This window comes from Semicossyphus pulcher, unplaced genomic scaffold, assembly GCF_022749685.1.
Source record: "Semicossyphus pulcher isolate SPU_LCO1_2020_fin unplaced genomic scaffold, fSemPul1.0.p SCAF_1, whole genome shotgun sequence".
In the NCBI taxonomy this organism is placed as follows: Eukaryota; Metazoa; Chordata; class Actinopteri; order Labriformes; family Labridae; genus Semicossyphus; species Semicossyphus pulcher.
Window position 1 is genome coordinate 18,179,510 of NW_027211603.1, and position 20,525 is coordinate 18,200,034.

Genomic DNA, 20,525 nt, shown 5'->3' on the forward strand with positions numbered 1-20,525 from the left:
CCAATTCTGACTGGATAGAATTCACCCTGTGTACACGTATGCTGAGTAACACTGGGTAATTTAGTCTTGTTATGCCACTGATTATATCATGACACAAGTATGAAGATTTGCTCTATTGTATGCCAGAAGTGAAAGTCAGGACACTTGAAAATTTCCCAGTCGTTTACTTCGGCTTGAATCATCGGCTCCAGTTAAAACAGCAAATGGCCATGTTATTTCCCTGGAAGATAATTAATTACAAACTTTAATGAGTCTAGTAAAACTGAGCTATATCTAACCAGTAAAGTATAAAGTTGGGATGAGCTCATCATCATTTTCTAAAGCAGCCAGCATCTTTTCAGAATAAGAGTATTAGATTAGATATAAGATTTTTTTTTCTTCCATAGACTCTTTACAAAAACAGCTCCCCTCAATATGACCAGTAAATCAATGAGACAAAATTCTAATGTTAACAAAAATACAAAAATGATCTGTTTGAGAATGACACTTCAAAAGAGCACTAACCCAAAAAAGTGTTGCCTACTATAACATCGTAACCTATTCAACTCTTTGGACACATCTGTTATGTTCACATCCTCCATCTGGCAGATAACATTTAATCAGAGATGGCAGTTTTCAATGACCTGATGTAAAGTCTCTTAAGTTCCAATTAGTGCTAATGACTCTTTTAATGTAGAAAGTCAGACTTTTAAGGTGCCCTGTTCTTCCAAAATGTCTAGGCGGAGGAGAGCGGGCTAGTCCACACAGAGAGCTGAACCTGAAATGAGCTACATTGGTAAGCTTAAGTATTGTAGTATTGTTTTGCATAGTGTAGCCATCAAAGTACATTGCAGAATAGAGTATGCCAGCACTGACAACCAGTGATTTACCTGTCTCATATGAGGAGCTCAATTCTCGTTCACTTTGCGCATGTTAGTTATCAGAGAAATTAGGACCTTAAGGTTAGGTATTTTTACTTGAATGGTTGATGGAAGCAAGCCAGCTCTACAGCTGATGTGTGCGAGCCTGCTTCCTCTGGTTGAGCTGACCTTTACCCCCATCGCCTTTCACCCTGGGCTGAGAAATGTGCTTTGCTGTTTTCTTTTACGGCGGTCACTCTTTGTCCCTTTTTGTCCAAGCGTATTGAATTTCAACACAAAGACAGCCATAAAAGCAGAGTGATTTGCTTAGGGAAGAGACCTGCCTGTTTGCTCTCACTAAAAAGGCTTTGAATTGGGCGTAGGTTTGGTGAAGATCTGACCAGATCCTTAAATTAGATTGTTTTGTTACCTATGAGGTGTTTGCTTGGCATGAAAGACCATTCTTGTGCAGTGTTCAAACAGAAAATTTAGTAAATTACATCGTCTAAAATAAGGAACGTTGTGTTTCCTTGAAATTAAATCTCCTAAAATCTTATAGCGAGCCAAAACAACACAAATTGTGTCACCATTGAAATACTGAGGGACTGGCTTGTATCTAGCTGCGTGACAGATCTTCTCCATTTGCTTTGCTTCCTGCGAGGCATCTGGCATGGTCTGGCGTTTTTTAGGCAGCCCAGCAGATACCCCCTCCTGCTTTGTTTCCCTAGGAGGCCAAACTTGTCACTTTGCTGTTGAATAGGTTGCTTGTGCATGCTTTTGAATATGCACAAGATTGACCCCGGATCAGTACGATGTAAAAAGCATTATAATAAGGTCCCATGTAGATTAGATTCTGGATGCATAAAAGTATTTATCATCCACCGAAAAATAAACTCACAAGGCCTCTGCCATTTCAAAAACATTCAGATTTCAGAAAAAAGTCTGATTCTGATTAATCATGAATATCTCAAGATGGTAGCGTTCATATGGACTCATTCTGTGAGTAAAAATAACCCTATTTGAGGGCTTCATCAAGATAACCGGTACTTGACAACCAGATAGTTGCAGTTTGCACGTCAAAACCACACAAGTGATGGCTTGATATAACACATGATTAAAAAAAGACTCCAGATGTATCAGTCTCCCCCAGTTTATTTTCAGAAAATTCCCCCAGCATGGCTTTACGCCTAGCATAGTCACGTTGATGCTTTCTGAAGCTGTCAACAAAATGTGCACACACACACACACACTGTGAGAGAGTTCCCAGTCTCGGTTACACTTCACCTCCTCTTTTCTTTGACACGAGAGCCTGTATGTTCCTGCGTCTCAGCAGCAGGCTCGCAGTGACGTTGGTTGGTTTTGTTTTGCTGCTGTGCCAGGATTCAGTGAAGCCAGTTTACAAGGCTGCTGTGTGATTCCCTCAATTGCCGAGCTTTCATAGTAGAAGAGCTGGCAGTCGATGCAGCACAGTTTCAGCTATTCATCAGCACTTGTTGAGAGACTCGGCTCTATTGAAGCATACATCTCTGTCTCCCTGTTTCTCCCAGTTCAACCACAGCCACAGGTCTGATGGTGCTGCTTCTTTGCTATGGTAACTGTCAAAAGACCAGACAAACCCTTTCAATTCTGATGTCCCTGATTGATCTCGACTAAACATTGCAATTACCTTGTTGTATACAATCATCAAGGAAAAATGGAGCCAGGTAGCTCAGAGGCATATTGGCTCTAGTCCATGACTGCACTTGAGCTTGCTCCCTGGTCGTGTTCAGTCTTGTCACTCACTGGTTGATCCGTGTGCCAGAGTGTTTCTGAGACACAATAAGAATCCGGGCTGGAAAAACATCTACATGAGAGACATCAGTATGAAAGAAACAGCTGATAGCTCCTTTTTTACTGCGTTTTACGTCCTCAAAAAGTTTCCTCTAACAATGGATATAACTGTGGATCTGAGGATAGGTGTACTTTAGGTAAGAAAACAGCTCCATTGTTCCTACTCAGACACCTACTGTGTGGACTGTCTCAGTTTTAAGTGCTTCATGTGCGTAACCTTGCCTGTCCCTAAATGTGCTAAATTAGATTCGTCCTTGTCTTGAACTCAACAATTGCTTTGATTTGCCTTAAAGTGTTGCCATTGCCTTGGTTAATGTCCTGAACTATTAAAGAGTACTTTTACCCCCATGCAGGCGATCATGAAAAACATATCGGGCTGACATATTCATTGCTACGTTTGTCTACCATTTATGATGACATTATCGTAACGTGCTTAAGATCATCAGCGCTGTATAATCATGCTCCCAGGTGTAAGATCTAGACTTGGCATGTAGTTGGTATGTGGAGTAAATTATCTCCTTGTGTAAACAGCCATGAGCATCCACTCAGGGCTTTCTTCTTACGGGCTGCAGCTGCTTCTTATTGATGTGAGAGGAGGACACTATCCCCCACCAGCGCTATGCGCTTTGTTTTACCTCCCTGCTCTCCCTCACTGCTTTTACTGCCCACAGACTGCTGCTGGTGTGTTATCTGACGCAGGGGAGAGCCGGCTGGATGCTGCTCTGTCCAGCTCAAGTAGTGAAAGGGAAAGTTTAAAGTGGTTGTAAATGTTCGGGTTAGTCATAACACTGCTCACTGTGGTGATACGTTTAATTACTACATGATGGAAGCATTGAAGCTGACTCTTCACTTGTACACAATGCAACAGGTGTATGTGTGTGTTTGTGTGTGTCCTCTCCTTTTTCTGCTCCACTTTTCAGTTTTTATGGCACATAGCATCCGTGCAGTTGCTATGTGAGGGGCAAACACGAGGCAATGACTCACACACACTGCACACAACGATATTAGCAACTAGAGGAAATGAGGTTTCTATTGACAGCAGTGTGAAGTTCACATTATTTCTATTGAGCCACAAGCGGATATAATGTTTCCTCCTCTCTTTTAAATTAATACAAGGAGCTCTTTTTTTAAAAAGGGACAGGTACATGCAAATTCTCACCTTTATTGTTTTTGAGCAATATAATGTACAATTGCAGCATTGACAGAGGATTTGCAGTGTAATTTATAACCGCATTGCAGCTCTTACCTCCACTGCCCTCCAATAGATTGTGATTATCAGGTCCTCACAGCTCGGCCAAAGGGCTCTTATTGTTTGAAGAGATATCCACAGCGTGTGTTTTTACAGAGCATCTTCCTTCAGACTCAGCCGTGTAAATACAACATGGTCCCTCACGCAGCAGAGAGATGATACGTTGCTCATATTGCAGTTTTTGTTTCATATTTACTCTTAGTTTCTACTCACAAAGGTCAAAATGAAGGGATTCAAGCTTCAACAGGATGGTTGTTTGACTATTGTCTGTTAATTTCCAGTTACACAATAAGAATCAGGACAATCAATTGAAGGCCGCCGTCTTCCAGTACACAGGCATAGATGTGTACAGATAAGGATGCATATATTCCCACAAGTGTCTTGTTTGAGTGCCTGTCGTCTCTTTTTCTTACCGTTACCTCGACTGCGGATCTGTCTTGTTTGTGGGTTCAGCTTGTGTGGTTTGTTGTGGCTGTATGGAAGTTCATTCCACAACGTGGTATTGTTCGGTAAACAGCTCCAAAGCAACTGCTCTCATTAGCAGTGCGGCCCATCATTATGGCTCCTTTCTATGATAGTTGTGGCCAAAAACCCGCTGTGACCCTGGGGTAAACAGAGAGAGGGCTTTCTGGTTTGTAGAAATTGTAGATGTTCAGGTATGAATAAGCACATGCTCATCCTTGGATCCGGATGTTTACGTCTCACTCACAGTATTCCGAGTGAGTCACATAATGGGCCTGATTACGTGCCTTGTCAGGGTTATAGCCACTTATGTTGTGTATGCCTTTAAAATGTTGTAATACTTTATTGAAATCATTTCATATATTTCAAGCTTTGAGCTTGACGGGTGCTTGTTTTGTGGAGGGATGCCACCAAACCTTTGGTAAAATATGTATCTTTTTCCATCATTCCAGGTGCCTGTAAGGAGCAGAACTGCAGAGCTAACCACTCCCTGACTGTCCCGAAACCTGGTGGGATCACAGATGACCTTTGCTTTTGCTCTTTCCAACTCCTGTTTTCCTCCTGCTCTTCCTCCTTATCCCTCTCCTCCCCTTTCTTAAAGTCCCCTCCCCTCCTCCTCTGTGTCTCCCAGCCCTGAGCTTATTACTCAAATCCACTGAAGGGAGCAACACAGTAGCTGGCAAAGGATGAAGCGGGTCTGCTTGCCAATACCAGACAGAGGATAGGCGACACAAAAGGACTAGCGGAGGGAAGAGAATCAGAGCGAGAGAGACACACACAGAGAGGACGACTGGTGGAGAGAGCTACAACATTCAAAATGCCACGCCGAAGGAAAAACACAAGTTTCACTTGTGCGTCATGAGCTAGTAAAGGGCCCCTAACAGATCTTAAACTGTGGAGTTCTTCCTAAGAAACTTCTGGCACCCCTCCACCCCACACACACAAAAGTTGTGGAGACACACAATCGTCTTCGGGGATTAACACCTGATATGCTTCTGTAAGAAGTGCGAGCCATGCCGGCCAAAGGGAAGTACCTGTTGAACGAGCAGGAGCTGAAAAATGAGGCACTTTACCGCAAATTCTCCTGCATCAGCCAGTATCAGCCACTGGTGCTCCTGCTGGGCCTCTCCATGCTGTCCTGTGGGATCCTCCTCATCATCTTCTTTGCACTGGGACTGGTGAGTCTACATTCACAGTGATAAAATGTTTGCAAATTTCAAATCAATTACAGAGATTATTGAACTATGTTTAACCCTATAAAACTTAGGCATCTGAAATTTGTGTTACATTACCTCATCAGCAGCCCTTTAGACACAGAAGTGATTCATTGAGGAACAGCAGTGAACTTCTGCACATGAATTATGGTTACTTTTTGCAAAGAGACATTAAAAATTACTAATTACACTTTTTACATTCAGCATCTTTGACGATTAGCTGGAAAAGTCATGGAGTAGTCCTGCAAAAGTATTTCTCAATCGTCCCCTTTCTTTAACTAAAAATCAAAAGGGAGCAACTCCTTCGTTTAGATTTTTCATGTATGATTTTTTTCTAACACACGCTTTGCTAAGCTGAGACATCTTTTCCTTACCCTGATATGCTCTTTGCCTGACTTTTCATATTTTGGCCCTTACAATATTCACGGTACTAGGGTGGGATGAATGTCACAAGGAGATGGTGCAGCTTTTGACTGTTTTTGATAATGCTCTCTTAAACTTAACTGTAATACACAATATATAAAGATCAATACTGGATTCTGCACAAACATATTCCACCAGGCTGACTGACCAGGTTACAGTAAATTTACATTCAATACTTCTTCACTGGTGTGCTTACATGTTGGAACTTGGCAGGTCAACACAATGCTCCTTATTATGAGTTGAATACAAGGTGACAGTAATGCACAGTTCAATGGTTAACAACCTGTGAAACAAGGCACAACAGTGGCTTCAGGTTGTGCTGACTATCAGCAGCTCGAATGAAATCAATGCTGAAGTTGTGTTGTCTGTGTAAAATTTACGTTTATGTAAACGTTATGGCTAGATTCATACTACCGCTCACATACATACAAGAACTTCTAATTACAATATAGACCAGTGGTTTTCAGAAGTGGGTGGCGGAGCTGATGTGTGCTTGAAAAAAAAAATAGTTGTTGCAAAAAGTCTCTGCTGCGCTTTTATTTTGAAGAACAGTAGTGGTGTAGTTTATTCACACTCCATGTATCCAATGATTGGGTAATCCCAGCTACAGTCACATTTACATTCTGGAAACTCAATGAGCGGTACAGCAGTTGCATTAATTATGCACTTTGAGTTCATTCTGTTGGAAAAAAGGCTGTTAATTGAATGACTTGTAGAGGAAATATCTTCCTCTTACGCACTGTTGGTCATTTTGCTTGATTATTATACTGTTTATACTGTGCTACTGCACTGCTAATACTACTGTATTAAACTGCACCATTTTTCATTAAATAAGTTTGAGTGGTTCAAAAATTTCAGAAATGTAGGTCGTGATTAGTCATTAAGGAGGAGGAGGTGGGTCCACTGATTTAGACCATCGTTAGGTTTAACAGTGAATCTCTGTTCTCCTCTCTCAGGGTGTCTAGTATTTGTTTGGAAGCTAATAGAGGAAATCATGTTAGATAAGCAAATTAAAGACACCATTATGGTCAGATCATCTATATAATTGCCAGCTCAGATGCTCCAGATAAGAAAACCCCCACTTTTCAAGAAGCCTTGAATCAACTATTATTATTTTCAGCCACCATTTAATCTTTCACTGTAATGAATTATTCATTACAGCCCGACTGACACTATGATTTTTTTCCTTTATTGTAGCTAAGATACATACCAAGAAGGACATTTTACAGTTAAAAAATTCAACTCTCTGGTGGGCAAATGATGATTAGAAAACATAGTTTCTAAATGACTAGTTTTGCATTTTCTTGTTTTGCACTTTCTATATTGTGATTTCTTGTTACATGTCAGCCATCATACCGATATGTCTGCATTGAGCTAATATCAGTTAATTAGTTGGTCAAACAGCAGATAGTTTGACTTGTCATAACAACTAAGGTGAAACACATATGATTAATGATGGCTCTGTTTGAGGATGTGGCCCTGTATGCCATTCTAGTGGGCCGTCAAGCACAAAATCCTTGAGCCCTTGAGCCTTGAGCTGCCTCATGTAAATAACAATGCACCTGTGCTTTTCCTTTTCTGACTTGAGGCAAGGCAAGTTTATTTATAAAGCACCATTCATACTAGGGCTGGGCAATATGACAATATGTATCGTTAAAATATATGAAAATGTCTATCGTATGTATTTTCTTATATTGTGATCGCTGAACTGCTTTATGGCAATTTTCACGTCATTTTGACAACGCTTTACGTTCTAATCCTCGCACGTGGGAGTGAACCTGGAGGGAACCATAGAGGGAGAAGCTGTTTATTAACATGGACATTCATTTGCAGAAAAGGACTCGGCCCAAGTGAAAACAGAAACTCAGTACTTTTTATTTGTCAAGTATTTAATTCAATTTAATTAAAAATAGGCTTTACCATGTGGTTATTTCATATAGACTAATTATTTGTTCAATTACCAGAAAACGTTACATATCGTGATATATATCGTTATAGTGATATGAAAAATCCTTTCTCTTGATAGAGGATTTTGGCCATATAACACCAGCCCTAATTCATACAAAGAGCAATTCAATGTGCTTTACACAGTTAAAAACAGAAATAACACAACGCATTTACGTTTTTAGAATTCCCAGAATTCTTTTTGTCTTGTGTCTCAGACCCGGGAGTCACAGACTCCTAGTGCTGCAATGTTCGAACTTCACTTTGATTTTAAAATGTTCAACTAGGAAATAGATTAAACTGTAGGATCAATTGAAAATAAAACATTTCTAATTACAAATGTCAAAGTGTCTGCCCTGACAAAGATCTATTTCTGATCCATTTTTGTTACAGTGGTGTAAACCTTATATTGTGTAAATTGTCTCACTTGTACATTTTTCTAATTTTATCCAATATAAAGGTTAGGTCTAATTCTTTATTCCGATAATGTTCACTTATCGATTAAGAACATCAGATCCAGGCTAGCCAAACTACCCTCTATAACTCAGTGCATCTCTCGTGGTGATTCTACCATCAGTCTTTCTGAAATGTTTTTTTATTTTTTCATGGTGTTCACTTTCAGCAATTGCTATAAAAGTTACAATTTTGAAAATAATGTATTTATTTAAAAATATTTACATCTATTTGCTTCAAAGCGCTCTTATAACAGTAGATGATTTTTCTAACTTTCTTGTTATAATCCTCTACAATGTCCACTCCTGTCTGTTCTTCTGCTCAGCCATGTCTCAGCTAGCTTGGCCTATCGACTTATTATTCTTTATTATTTGTCCAAACTTTGAATTAAAAAATCCCCAAAAGTCTCCAACAACACAAACAGGTGAAGTCAAACTCACCGTCTGTGTGTCTGTGTTGACGTCTAGCAGACAGCCAGCAGGATCCACCTAAAAATTGGCATTTTCCCACCTGCTGTAATGTTATTTCTTGTTTTCTGGAGCCAGCCTCAAGTGGCCACTCGAGGAACTGCAGTTTTTTGCACTTCCACATTTTTCAACACCGGAGGTTGACGCTTGGAACTAATGTGTTGCATTACAACAGCAGCATTAGCCTAATGTTTCAAGAAGCAGGATGCAACAGGATGGTTTGAAATCCCTAGGAAGGCTGTGGAAATGTGATAAATTTAAAACTCTCTCATCTCCCCCAACAACTACTTAGATAAAGCACTTTATTTAAGAGTAACTCCCCTTCACAACCAGTGCAGCTGCCCAGAAGCGTGAATGAGTGAGGGATTGTGTAACACTTTGCATGTGAAGGAGGACATAGCTGAAATAGGCTTGAAAATAGAGAATGCATATTTAAATGCCCTTTCCCTAGAGTTAAGAAGAGGGCGAGAAGGAGAAATTCAGCTATTAAAGAGCATCATGTTTACTGATGCTAATGTGACTCTTATGTCAGGATATTTTTCTTGTCTTTCTCTGCAGTGAGGTCAAAGTCAGGGTGAGCTGCAGAACAGTAGCCCTGCAGCTGGTAGCGCTTCAGTTTAGCTCAAAAATACTTCAACAGAGGATCTGCCTGCTATCATGGGGACCTCAGCTTAATATTCAACCCTGCTGCACTAGTAACACCACCAAGTAAAAACCACCTTTTAAAAGCTTAGTTTGAACACTGAATAGCAGAAACAATGTAGCTGTCAAAGCGCAGAGAGTTTAATCATCTGACTGTGACAGGAAAAGGCAGGTACTCACTGGCTTTGGCTGATCAGAGCCGTGCTGTTGATTTTGGCATGTTGGCAGGTGGCAGAGCGGCAGCGGTTCATATAATGAACTCGCAGCTTCTGTCATCAGAGATTATTTTACTTTCTCTTGTTAAAAAAACCCTCCTATTCTTCCTTCAATTGTGTTGCTGCTGGCACACTCCCTATCTCTTGTCATTGTACATAAAAATCTCTCGCCCTCATACAGTGATTTCAAATAGCTTCATCTTTCATGTCTAAATACACATCCATCCCCAGTCATTCCATCACTCACTCCTTCCTGTCCTCTTTCTCCTCCACTGTCTTCCTGCACACACAGTTTCCAGGGATACAGAGGAGTTTAGAGAAAATTCTGGGATGGAGCTTGTGTAACGCAGTTGTTAAATGCAAAGGAGGGGCCGGGTGCCTGTCAGGGGGTGGCTACCAGTGTCAAAAAGTCACTGTCAACTTATATAACTCCTCTCCAATCCACATCGGATGAAGAGCTGTGTGAGAGGAAAACCGGCTGAGCTGATGTTCCATGTAGCACTTGAGGCACCAGAGTGAGGCTCGGCTAGATGGAGAGACGATATTAAACAGCCTGATGTTTGGATTCATGATATTTAACCTGAATTCAATGTGTCTTTGTGTTTGTGCTGTTCAAGGATGTTGTTGAGTGAAGACACCAGTTTGTCCTTACATGGCTTTTGTTTTGTCATTTAACACTTTCTTTTTTCAAGCACTGTGGCAGTGGTACCTGCCTCTGTTGACTAACTGTTTACAATCATTACAGAAGGAACAACAGGGCCATTTAGTGTAAAGAATCAATTGGCATACAGAACACAGCACATAGTAAATATTCCTGTTTATCCCTGTAAATATAGTGTTCTGTAAGTATGCAGACTCCAATACTGAAAGATTACCCAGAAATGAAAAGAAGAAGTATGTAAATACTCCTGGCCTGGTTTGATGTGTTGTTTTCAGTCCTTGGTGTGCCACAAGTTTAACATTACAGCTGTGTCTGCTCACATGGTATTAAGCTCCTATTCATAAAGAATAATTGTTCTTTTTCCGCCTAAAAAAATCTTTTGTCAAGTCTCACAGCAACATCAGGAGTAGAAAGTGCTTTAGTTGAGATCTGGCCTTTCCCAATGCTGCCATGGTAACCAGAAAGCTCGCCATACAATGCAGAGATGGCCTTCTCCGAGCAGAGCTCTATTAACACTGACTTTGTGCATCTGTCTCACTCTTGAGCGCTCTTTTAACCCCTTCCTCTCTCTCGTGGACTCCCTCCGACACCCACTCTCTCTCTCACCCACTTACCCATGAGCCACACATACATACAGCTTGCTTTCATGCTGAATTAACATGAACACAAACACACATGCATGCAAACATGTTTCCTGACACGCATGCGCACAAATGCACAATCTCTTCCAGTAAGATGCTTGCCTTTCACCGTACGGTAACTCAATCAGGAAGATGGTGGCCTGGAACGAACAGGACATGGCGCTCACTGCTCAGGCTGAATATCAGTGTCTCTCAGGAGCTTCTTGTTCTCCTCTGTAAGATTGTACCGTAGAAAATCAGAAACACAGTAAAATTTGACTATAGATTCTGTATATATTGCTGTGGCCAAATAGCAGAAGTCTCACGCAAAATAACTGTTGAAGCCAGCAGTATTTGTTTTTTCTTAAGACTTGTAAAAGTGTTGATTAAAAACACTGCTCTTGTTTGAGGGCGTAGTGCAAATATCCTTGAAACCTATCCTTTTCAGACTTTTCCACTTGATGCATTACATAATTCTTCAATGTTTGCCGCTGATGTGCCTGACGTCAGGCAGTAACAGCACGGCCTCTTTGTCCTTTCCAATGTTCCCTGAAAAAGTAATTTATACAAATGGCAAATGTCTTCTATACTGTATACAGAAGGTATGAAATGACATTGCATGAATTGCATATGCTGCAAATATATACAGTATAAACTGTCTGTAGTAATGATCAAAGAAAGCAAACAAGTTATAATGACTGTATTAATGCAATAAAATGTGTTTACTTTTCTCCCTCTCCCTTGCTGCTCGAGCAGAGTGCAGAGAAACACTGTGCCTTTGTGAGCGTGGTGAGCTGCAGCCTGTGTGTGTTCCTGGCTGTGTTTGTGCTGGTGTGTACGGATCTCTCACAGCGATGGAGGCGTCTGCTGGGCCTGATTGTATGGGCCACACACCTCACCATGGCTTACACCTTCATCTTCAGCGGACCAATAATCCTGGCTTGGGACCAGGTAACCTCACCTCCTGGCAGGGTTCAGATTATGGTTATACCTTTGTGGCAAGTGCCTGCTATTAATCTACCAAGAATACCTGTTGGCATGGGATTCCTACACAACAAATGTGAACATTCTTTTCCTTTTCTTTCAGGGCTTTTTCAGGTGTAATTCTTTAATATTTTCCATCTCAAACCTTTGGATATCAAATAATTTATAAAAAACCTGCATGGTTAAATCAAAATTTTCTTGTCAAAATTTTTGTCTAATTCTATAATTTGGCTCCATCTCTGCTGATAGTAGTCTCGTTTAATATAGGTTACGCACAGTAAATATTCAAGTTTTGGAAATGTGACACTTTTAAGGCACCATACTTCTTTAAATGAGCCAGTAAACGCAGCATATCAAAGAATCTTGAAAATAATAAACCCTTTGTTTTCCAGGTGCCTTTCTTCCTCTTCATCATCTTCACTGTGTACACCATGCTGCCATTCCAGTTGTGGTACGCTGTAGTGCTGAGCGTCATCACCTCACTGTCCCACATCATGGTCCTCACACTGCGCCTCACCCTTTACAGTGACGGGCCCACTAACTACCTTGCCAACCAGGTAAAAACAGTCGGATTAAAAACAATGCTTCTACAGTGCTGATGTATCAGTCTGCAGCTCCAGGTTGATGACTTTAACTCAGTGTGTTTATTTGATGGCAAATTTTATGGCCCTGTTGAAGCTGCAGTTCATTTTTATGTGTAGATATTCTTTTGCAGCTCTAACGTCTGCTGCTGTGTCTGTTCCTGTAGCTGCTGTCCAACGCAGTGGTGTTTCTGTGTGGCAGTTTGGTGGGAGCCTTCCACAAGGTCCTGATGGAAAGAACCCTGAGGCAGACCTTTCAAGACACCTTGAGGTGCCTGAGCATGCGGATGAAGCTGGAGATTGAAAAGAGACAACAGGTTAGTTTAATACACTCACCATATACATTAGTTCATAATATAGAATAGCTAAAAAAGCCCACAGCATGTGTGATTACTGTCAATTTAAAGCCAATTGGGATTGCATTGTCTGTATTTCAGTAACCTCGCTGAACGGAAACAATCATTACTGACAAATAATGAAACTAGCTCTTCAGTCACTCTTATTGCCATACTCTTATTATTTTATTCCATCTTTAATCTCTGCCTTTGGCTGGCCTCATGTTGACTCTCCCATGGATGTTTTCATTGCGACTAACAAATCCTTTTCAAATTAGATTTCCCTGTGATGCTTTTTAAATTAGATGCATCTGTGCTCACTTGCTTTGACTTCTGAGACGTTTTTAAAACTAATCTTCCCCTTTTTGTCATTTGTTATGACTGTTGCTTAGTACAGGTCATAAAGCGTGCTGATAGGGAAGCTGCTGTGTTGCCTAGCACGATAGAAAGAAAGGAATGATACGTCGTTAACATTTAAACTTGCTGTTGTGTTTGAATTGGGGCTGAAAAAAGGGGAGCCTGGTGCACAAAGTTAGCCAAAGAGAACAGTCAGTCAGGCACATGAAAACATGGCCAAAGGAAACACCAGAACTTCTCCAAAAGGGGAACCAATGAAGACCTCACATTGTGTTCCCGTATTAATTTCAGCAGCCCAGTGTGTTGAAATGTGTCTTGGCAGTGTGTGAAGGACGTCAAAAATGACATTAAAATTTTATGACATTACTACTCCCCTTGGAAACCAATGCTGATTGTTTTACAGATGTAAATAGGTCAAACTCTTTAGTAATTTAAAGTATTTTTACGCCTTGCTTCTCCCCGTTTTTTAGTTGTCGCAACCTGATCTAAAAAAAAGTATTAAAGTTGGATTATTTTGTTTGTATTTATTATTTATTTAAAAAAGTGAAAAGCTGGAATGTTTCAAGTCAAAACATATTCACCTTTTTGCAATAACGCTCCAAATTAAATTAGGATGCAATTTCATTATTTTGAGCCCTTGAGATACAAGCTGGAGAAAGTCCAGAAACACTCCAGGGAAATAAAAGGCTTGTGACAGCTTTCGCAGGAAAGAGCCTGATGGAAAATAGTGACATGTTAAACCATGAGATCCTGTGGCCTGATTAGAAGTAACCTCAACTTTTGCTTTTACTGCAAAGCACTCATTCTGATCAAAACTGGGCACAAGTGTATGGCCACATCAAACACCTTACATACCATGAATGTGGTAGTGGTTGCATCATGCATAACGGGTAAGGGAGGGTTTTTTTTCTCTCTCTGTCAAAAGAAAAAAAGAAGGATCAATAAAGAGAGTAAAAAACTTGAGTTTCTTTAGGAGTTAGTGTATTAGATCAAGAACACATCTGTGTCCTAACAGGACAATGACCTGCAGTATGAAGCCAGATGAGCACTGCAATGGCCTCATAAAGAATGTTAATGTCCTTAGGTGGGCCAGCTGAAGCCCAGAACTAAATCCCTTTGAAATTAAACATAACTGTTCACATGCATAAACTCCTCACCCCACCTGACCCATCATGAGCAATATATTAAATAACAAGTTGGAAGAAATTACAAAATTGTCGAGATTGTATTGGCTAGTACACATTTATGGCTCACTGTACTTTGATTTTTAAGCAAGAAACTTATGACCAAAAAAAACTGCATTAATTTTGAATTCACTTCACCACAAAAAAAGTTAAAGGAGGTGAATACCGAAGCAATGTTTTAAATAAAGCTACAGCTACTCGTCTATTCATGCACACAGAAACACGCACAAACACTTGCTTACAAACACACTCTAAAAACTCTCTCAAACTCTAATCTCACCTTCAAATTTGTCATTATATGTTTTCTCATGCATTGATCTCTTTTTACATTCACTTGTGGATTCTCTCACACTCTGATGACTGTTACATGAAAAGCATTTTGCAGACAAATTTAACAGCCTTGACTCAGCCAGTGTGGTGAGACGATCTTACTTCATGCCCCTCTGTTGTTGAAGTGATTAATAATTTCTTGAGAAGTTGCCTTTTCAGATATTTGTCTGAATGAAGCCATTGAACAGACGTCTATTGTGGCAGCCTGACTCCTATTGAATTCATGTCTACCCATCTTAGCAGAGTCTGTATTATTCTCCACTTTGTCATATTTCCCATTGTTTGGCTGTTATGGAAGCATGTTGCTTTTATTGATAACAGCATACTTTCCAACCTGTATGAACATGCTGGGTCCTTTTTATAAACCCCCCTGCTCTCACTTTCAATTTAAGTTTGAGGTGTGTGGGGAAAGTACTGAAGAACTCATACGGGCAGGTAGAGATGGTGCTATTGCGTCTGTATAACTACTATATCCATATAGAAGAAGGGGCAGGCAGAGGTCAAATACAAAGAAACTCAAATTACTTCTCTATAAATTTGATAAGATAAAAAACTGAACCCCAGACAACAGATGCTGGATATCAAAGAGTGAGATGTTGATGAGGGGCTCTGGGAATCTGAGCTTGTGCGGTCAATGATCATGCTGGTAAATGTGTATGTGTGTGTGTTTGTGTTTGCAGGAGAACCTGCTGCAGTCCGTGCTGCCAGTCTACATCTCCATGAAGATGAAGCTGGCAATCATGGAGCGCTTACAGGACTGTAAAGACAAAGAAGAGCAACAGCGATTGGTCAAAGATAACAACTTCCACAGTCTTTACGTCAAGAGGCACGAGAACGTCAGGTACAAACCCCCTTAAAATACACGAAGAGCCATAGATTTCCATTAATTAGCCCTGGTTGTAAAGAATCATCTCATCATGGATGCCTTATTTAACTTGTTATACCATGCACTTAAGAGTTGGAAATAGCATGTCTTATTGATCAGCAATCAAGTTATTTTAAGGACATTCTGATGTCCTACATATTTAGGATCTTATGTGACGTACTGATGGAAGTATGTTGACTGTCCTGCCGGAGATTTTAAAGGTTATATGTTTCAGTTGAAGCCAAGGACTTGGATGTAAGAACATCCAGCTGTTTTTTATGTTTCATAGATGTCTTATTATGTAATTTGGTCTGTTTATTTTCGCGGTCGTGAAGTTGTTCTGAATATCATCATGGCTGTGATTGTCTGCGGCCTATGACCGAATCAAAGCCGTTATGATATTCAGTACAACATCACTTCCTCTCATGTGATATTGCTTTTATACAACAGCTATACAAGCTGCAAATGGCAGTTAAAAGCGATAATCAACAACAAATTATTTTTGCTCCACCAACTAGTTCCACAAGCAACCCAAACATTCTCCTGCCCTCTGTGTCTACAGTTCACCACAGATCAGCTGTTTTTTATCAAGTATGTAAGAGTCTGCTGTGTGATGTTTTCCTCTATATCAGCAGTCATGGAAAGCCTCTTGTCCAATCAGATTACTTGGTCGGAACTAACTGTTTTAAATCCTTACATGTTGTTTTTTATGTCTGGAACTGTGTAATTGTGTTGCTACCAGTCATGGGCAGGACTTTCTTAAAAAAGATCATTTTAATCAAAATGAGACTGGTTAAATAAAGGCTAATTGGAAAAAAAATGTAACATTTGTAACAAAGACAGGTTCTGTTCCACAAGTGTGTTTTGTATTATCCGAAAGGAACAAATTTACAGAACGTGAAACTTATCGTCATTTCTTATGTGAGAACATCTCCCTTCTAAAAACGTAGATGAGGCACAAAAGCAAAGAAGTGCACACTGGAAGCTGATTTCCCTGACTGCTTCTCCTAACGATGGAGATTATTACAGTATGTCTGTTTGTTTTCAGAGCCGTGACCCAGTTGCAGCTCTTTGTTTTACAAGGGTTTCATTAATTTAGCAAGTGCTGACAGATATTGGGTCAGCTTAAAATGAACTTTGGCAGATGGCTCACCAGCTCATTGTTTTCCGATAAATGTGGGCAAGATTCAGTGTCTGCTTTACGTCAATAAGGGCATTCCATTTTAGAGTTTCTTCATTGGAAAGGGGATAGACTGGAAAATAGTTGGGAATAGTTGGGAATAATGGGGCTTCTTGTGTTTTTAATGCATTTTTTTGTCAGTGTTAGCACTTTTATTTTGAAGAGCACTTTCCGTCCTGATCAGTGTAATGGACACTAACGTTGTCATATAAGTGAATATAAATGTCAACATTGATTGCAAAGCCTGACAGTAAATAATCAAGCTGTAATTACACCACTCTGGTGTTTATTGAGGTAATCTTGTCTTTCAAAATGTTAAGACACAAACTCGTTGCCAATCAAGAGGTCATTGTGTAGGCAGCAGTCCTGTTCATTTAGGGCCACGGTGAGAAGGTGTTGAATGATAGGCTGCAGCCCTGACCTCTCCCTATAATTACCCCAGTCAGACCCTTCATTAGCTGTTTTGTCTGTCTCATGAAACACCTGGCAGTCTTCAGTCAGGCAGGTGGAGCACCGGGGTCCATCTGCTGGTCAGCAGGCGAGCAGGCCGCAAAATTTAACCAGACAGTAGATGTGGTGTGCTTACATGTAGAGCTCTGTGGACAATTGTATTTTACACATAACTACACACACACACACACACACCTCAGTGGATATTTGTGGGGGTTTAATTTTAATATTTCTTAACATTATTATTGAAATTATAACTGTGTATAGATGTAAATCACTTTGCAGTTAAACCATATTATGTCATGAGTTGCCATCACTAGCGATCTTAAGTCGATTAAATATATCCCCTCATGCTGCATTTACGTGCACAGCATTCATCACACAGTTTCACAATGTTTGGCATGACATTCTGTAGCTCACTCAAATGAGCGTGGTGTTCACTGAGGCTTTCATTGCAATGGTTAGAGTTTCACTTCCCACTGTGGCCAGCCATGCTACGCCAGAGAGACAGGTCAGGCGCTCTGTGTGGGTTGGGCTTTTGCCAAACGTCCAGCTGTTTCTCTTAGTGCTGTCCGGGGTCCTTCAGAGGTCAGAAGACAGATATATCGGTGTCCCTCTGTGGTCTGCTTACCGGCAGCTTTTATAATGACTCGGCTATGATTCAGCGCTAAACCAGACAGGCCTTTTAAACATTCACTGATCATGTCTACTAGAGGGGAAAGGGAGGTGGGTCAGGCGCTGTATACATCACATTTAATGACCTAATCTAGGGGCCATAACTGTTATAATGGTTCATAATGGGCGGACGAAGCTCTGCAGAGAAAATCAGGCCCATATTTGGGGGACACAATACTTTATGGTCCCTAGTATAGAGACAGAGCGCAATTAAGTCCCGCCCACTCTGGGAGAAGAGGGGAGATCTATTCATCACTCTCCATTGACTTTTTTTTGCGTGAACGTGCCTTTTAGTCACTTCCATCTGCTAGGAAAAGACAGCTCAAATAGTCAAAAGCTGCTGTGTGTTTCGGTGTGCATCAGAACAGAAAAAGCATGAGGCATGAGCAGAGAGAACTGGAAAACTGGGAGATCCATTTGGCCAGAGGTTGAAGCTCAGCTATGCAAGGCCTGGTTTTGATTGCTAAATGATGAACCTACCTGGTGATTCCATCAAATAGTTGGACATAAAATATGAAAGTATTTCAGTTCTGGTCATTCAGTGGGATCATTTCCCTTCAGAAAAACAAGGAAAGGAGAAGTAACACTGGGACGGACCGACAATATTGAGTTTGTCAATTTACTTTTCCTCTCTGGTAGTGCTAAAAATATTCCTTTAGCGTGCTGAAATCTAATGTTTTTAACGAGCTTCAGGCATTTTGTTTGTAGTGCAGCTCTTCACTGCATGTTGTGTACCCAGTTTTTCCCCTCCTGAGTCCTGTGGGCATGGTTTACAGAGAATAACACCTTGGGCTCTTTTTTAATGCTCCAATCCATGCAAGATTGGTTGAATGCCAACAGTACACAGACCTGAATGCACCTTTTTGGTCTCTTTATACAGAGCAGAACAAGTGCAGAATCATCCAAGCCTGCAGTACTAATAACAATCACATTTTACATGTCAGAGCAGTTATTATTTCTGGTTATGTGAGTGTATGTGTGTGTGCGTGCGTGCGTGTAATCCGCTCAATGTAGTTTTTCTTTCTTTCAGTATTCTATATGCCGACATCGTTGGCTTCACACGATTGGCCAGCGACTGTTCTCCCAAGGAGCTTGTCATTATGCTTAATGAGTTATTTGGGAAGTTTGACCAAATTGCCAAGGTGAGTCATCATTAAAACTACCTTATTTCATTATCACAAAAAACACCTAACCTTTAACTTGCAGCTGGCAGTTTGCCTCTAAAAGAGATCGTAGGAGTGACAATGTAAAGATTTGAGTAGTGAGGTTGTGATGGGAAGATTTCTGCTAAACCTCAGACTAGCTTGGAAAATGTGTGGTTGGCAGTTGAACAAGGAAACAAGCATCTTATCAAGCAACGACCAAGGCACTTAAACCTCAGCAGCTGAAGCCTGTGGTTGTATTGAGCGGCTCCCATGTGTTGGCATGTGTACACTCATATCCCATCGAGCTGCTTACCCACACAAAACAGTTTTCTTTGTTTGTTCCTCTCTTCTCTTTTTCTTTTTGTAGGAAAACGAATGCATGAGAATCAAGATCCTTGGAGATTGTTACTATTGTGTGTCAGGTCTGCCGGTCTCTCTGCCTAAACATGCCAAGAACTGCGTCAAAATGGGGCTGGACATGTGTGAGGCCATCAAGTGAGTTTTCGTCACCCATCACCCTCAACCCTATGTGGCAATCAGTTTTCTCCCTTATAAAAGGTGTGATAAGTAAGCTTAGTAAAAAGTGTGCTTAAAGTTATCTGTGAAAGCTGCCAGAGAATGTGTCGTATATGTGTAACAGCAGACGGTATGGTGATTCATCCTCAGCCATGCCCCTGGTTATGGGAAACAACCCTCACCCAAACACCTTTTTTATTACTTGTACAGTAGTGCCCAGAATTGCACATGTTGCGAATGACATACCACGTTAAAGAATGTGTGACAACAGTGGGAACAGATGAGAAAATGACTCTGCTCTGATGGATGATGTTTTTTAAGCCGGTGTAGAGACAATCTTGTATATGCTGCCAAGGACAGGAGAGGCTTTTCATTTGACCACACTGTTAAAATTGACAACTCCTTAATCCTTAAATCAGTGAAATGAAGAATGGATCTGTTATTAAAACAAATCCAAACAGTGTCACATCCATTTTGACACACAGAGACAGAACACTTCACAATGACACATATGGAGGGATATTAATGTACCTTGAAGGACTGTGCTCTGCATAAAGAAACAACCTTGAACCTTCAATGAGCTTTAGTATTAATGTGAAACTCCTCCAGGCAGGTACGGGAGGCCACAACAGTCGATATCAACATGAGAGTGGGCGTGCACTCCGGCAACGTGCTCTGCGGTGTGATTGGCCTTCGCAAATGGCAATTTGACGTGTGGTCACATGATGTCACGTTGGCCAATCACATGGAGTCAGGAGGCCTTCCTGGGTAAGCTGCACTATTTTTGTGACTTTTGTTAATACTTTAGTTTCATCTGTGTTTCACATTGTCACTTCATGGTGATTATACTTTACTGTTAGAGACATCAACATTGCACACAATACTGTATGTGCTACTATACTGT

General features: G+C 40.7%; 1 protein-coding gene across 3 annotated transcripts in view; it reads left to right on the forward strand.

Annotated features, from left to right (window-relative positions):
- The window catches only part of adcy7 (adenylate cyclase 7), a 55,546-nt gene that overhangs the window by 19,269 nt on the left and 15,752 nt on the right, over window positions 1-20,525 (forward strand). For all 3 annotated transcript variants that reach the window (XM_069674475.1, XM_069674557.1, XM_069674627.1), the window contains exons 2-9: window positions 4,833-5,558; window positions 11,776-11,970; window positions 12,396-12,560; window positions 12,752-12,901; window positions 15,471-15,631; window positions 18,991-19,102; window positions 19,473-19,600; window positions 20,231-20,389. In XM_069674475.1, the coding sequence (XP_069530576.1) occupies window positions 5,394-5,558; window positions 11,776-11,970; window positions 12,396-12,560; window positions 12,752-12,901; window positions 15,471-15,631; window positions 18,991-19,102; window positions 19,473-19,600; window positions 20,231-20,389 (1,235 nt within the window). In that variant the 5' untranslated portion in view covers window positions 4,833-5,393. The remainder of the gene's footprint in view (window positions 1-4,832; window positions 5,559-11,775; window positions 11,971-12,395; window positions 12,561-12,751; window positions 12,902-15,470; window positions 15,632-18,990; window positions 19,103-19,472; window positions 19,601-20,230; window positions 20,390-20,525) is intronic.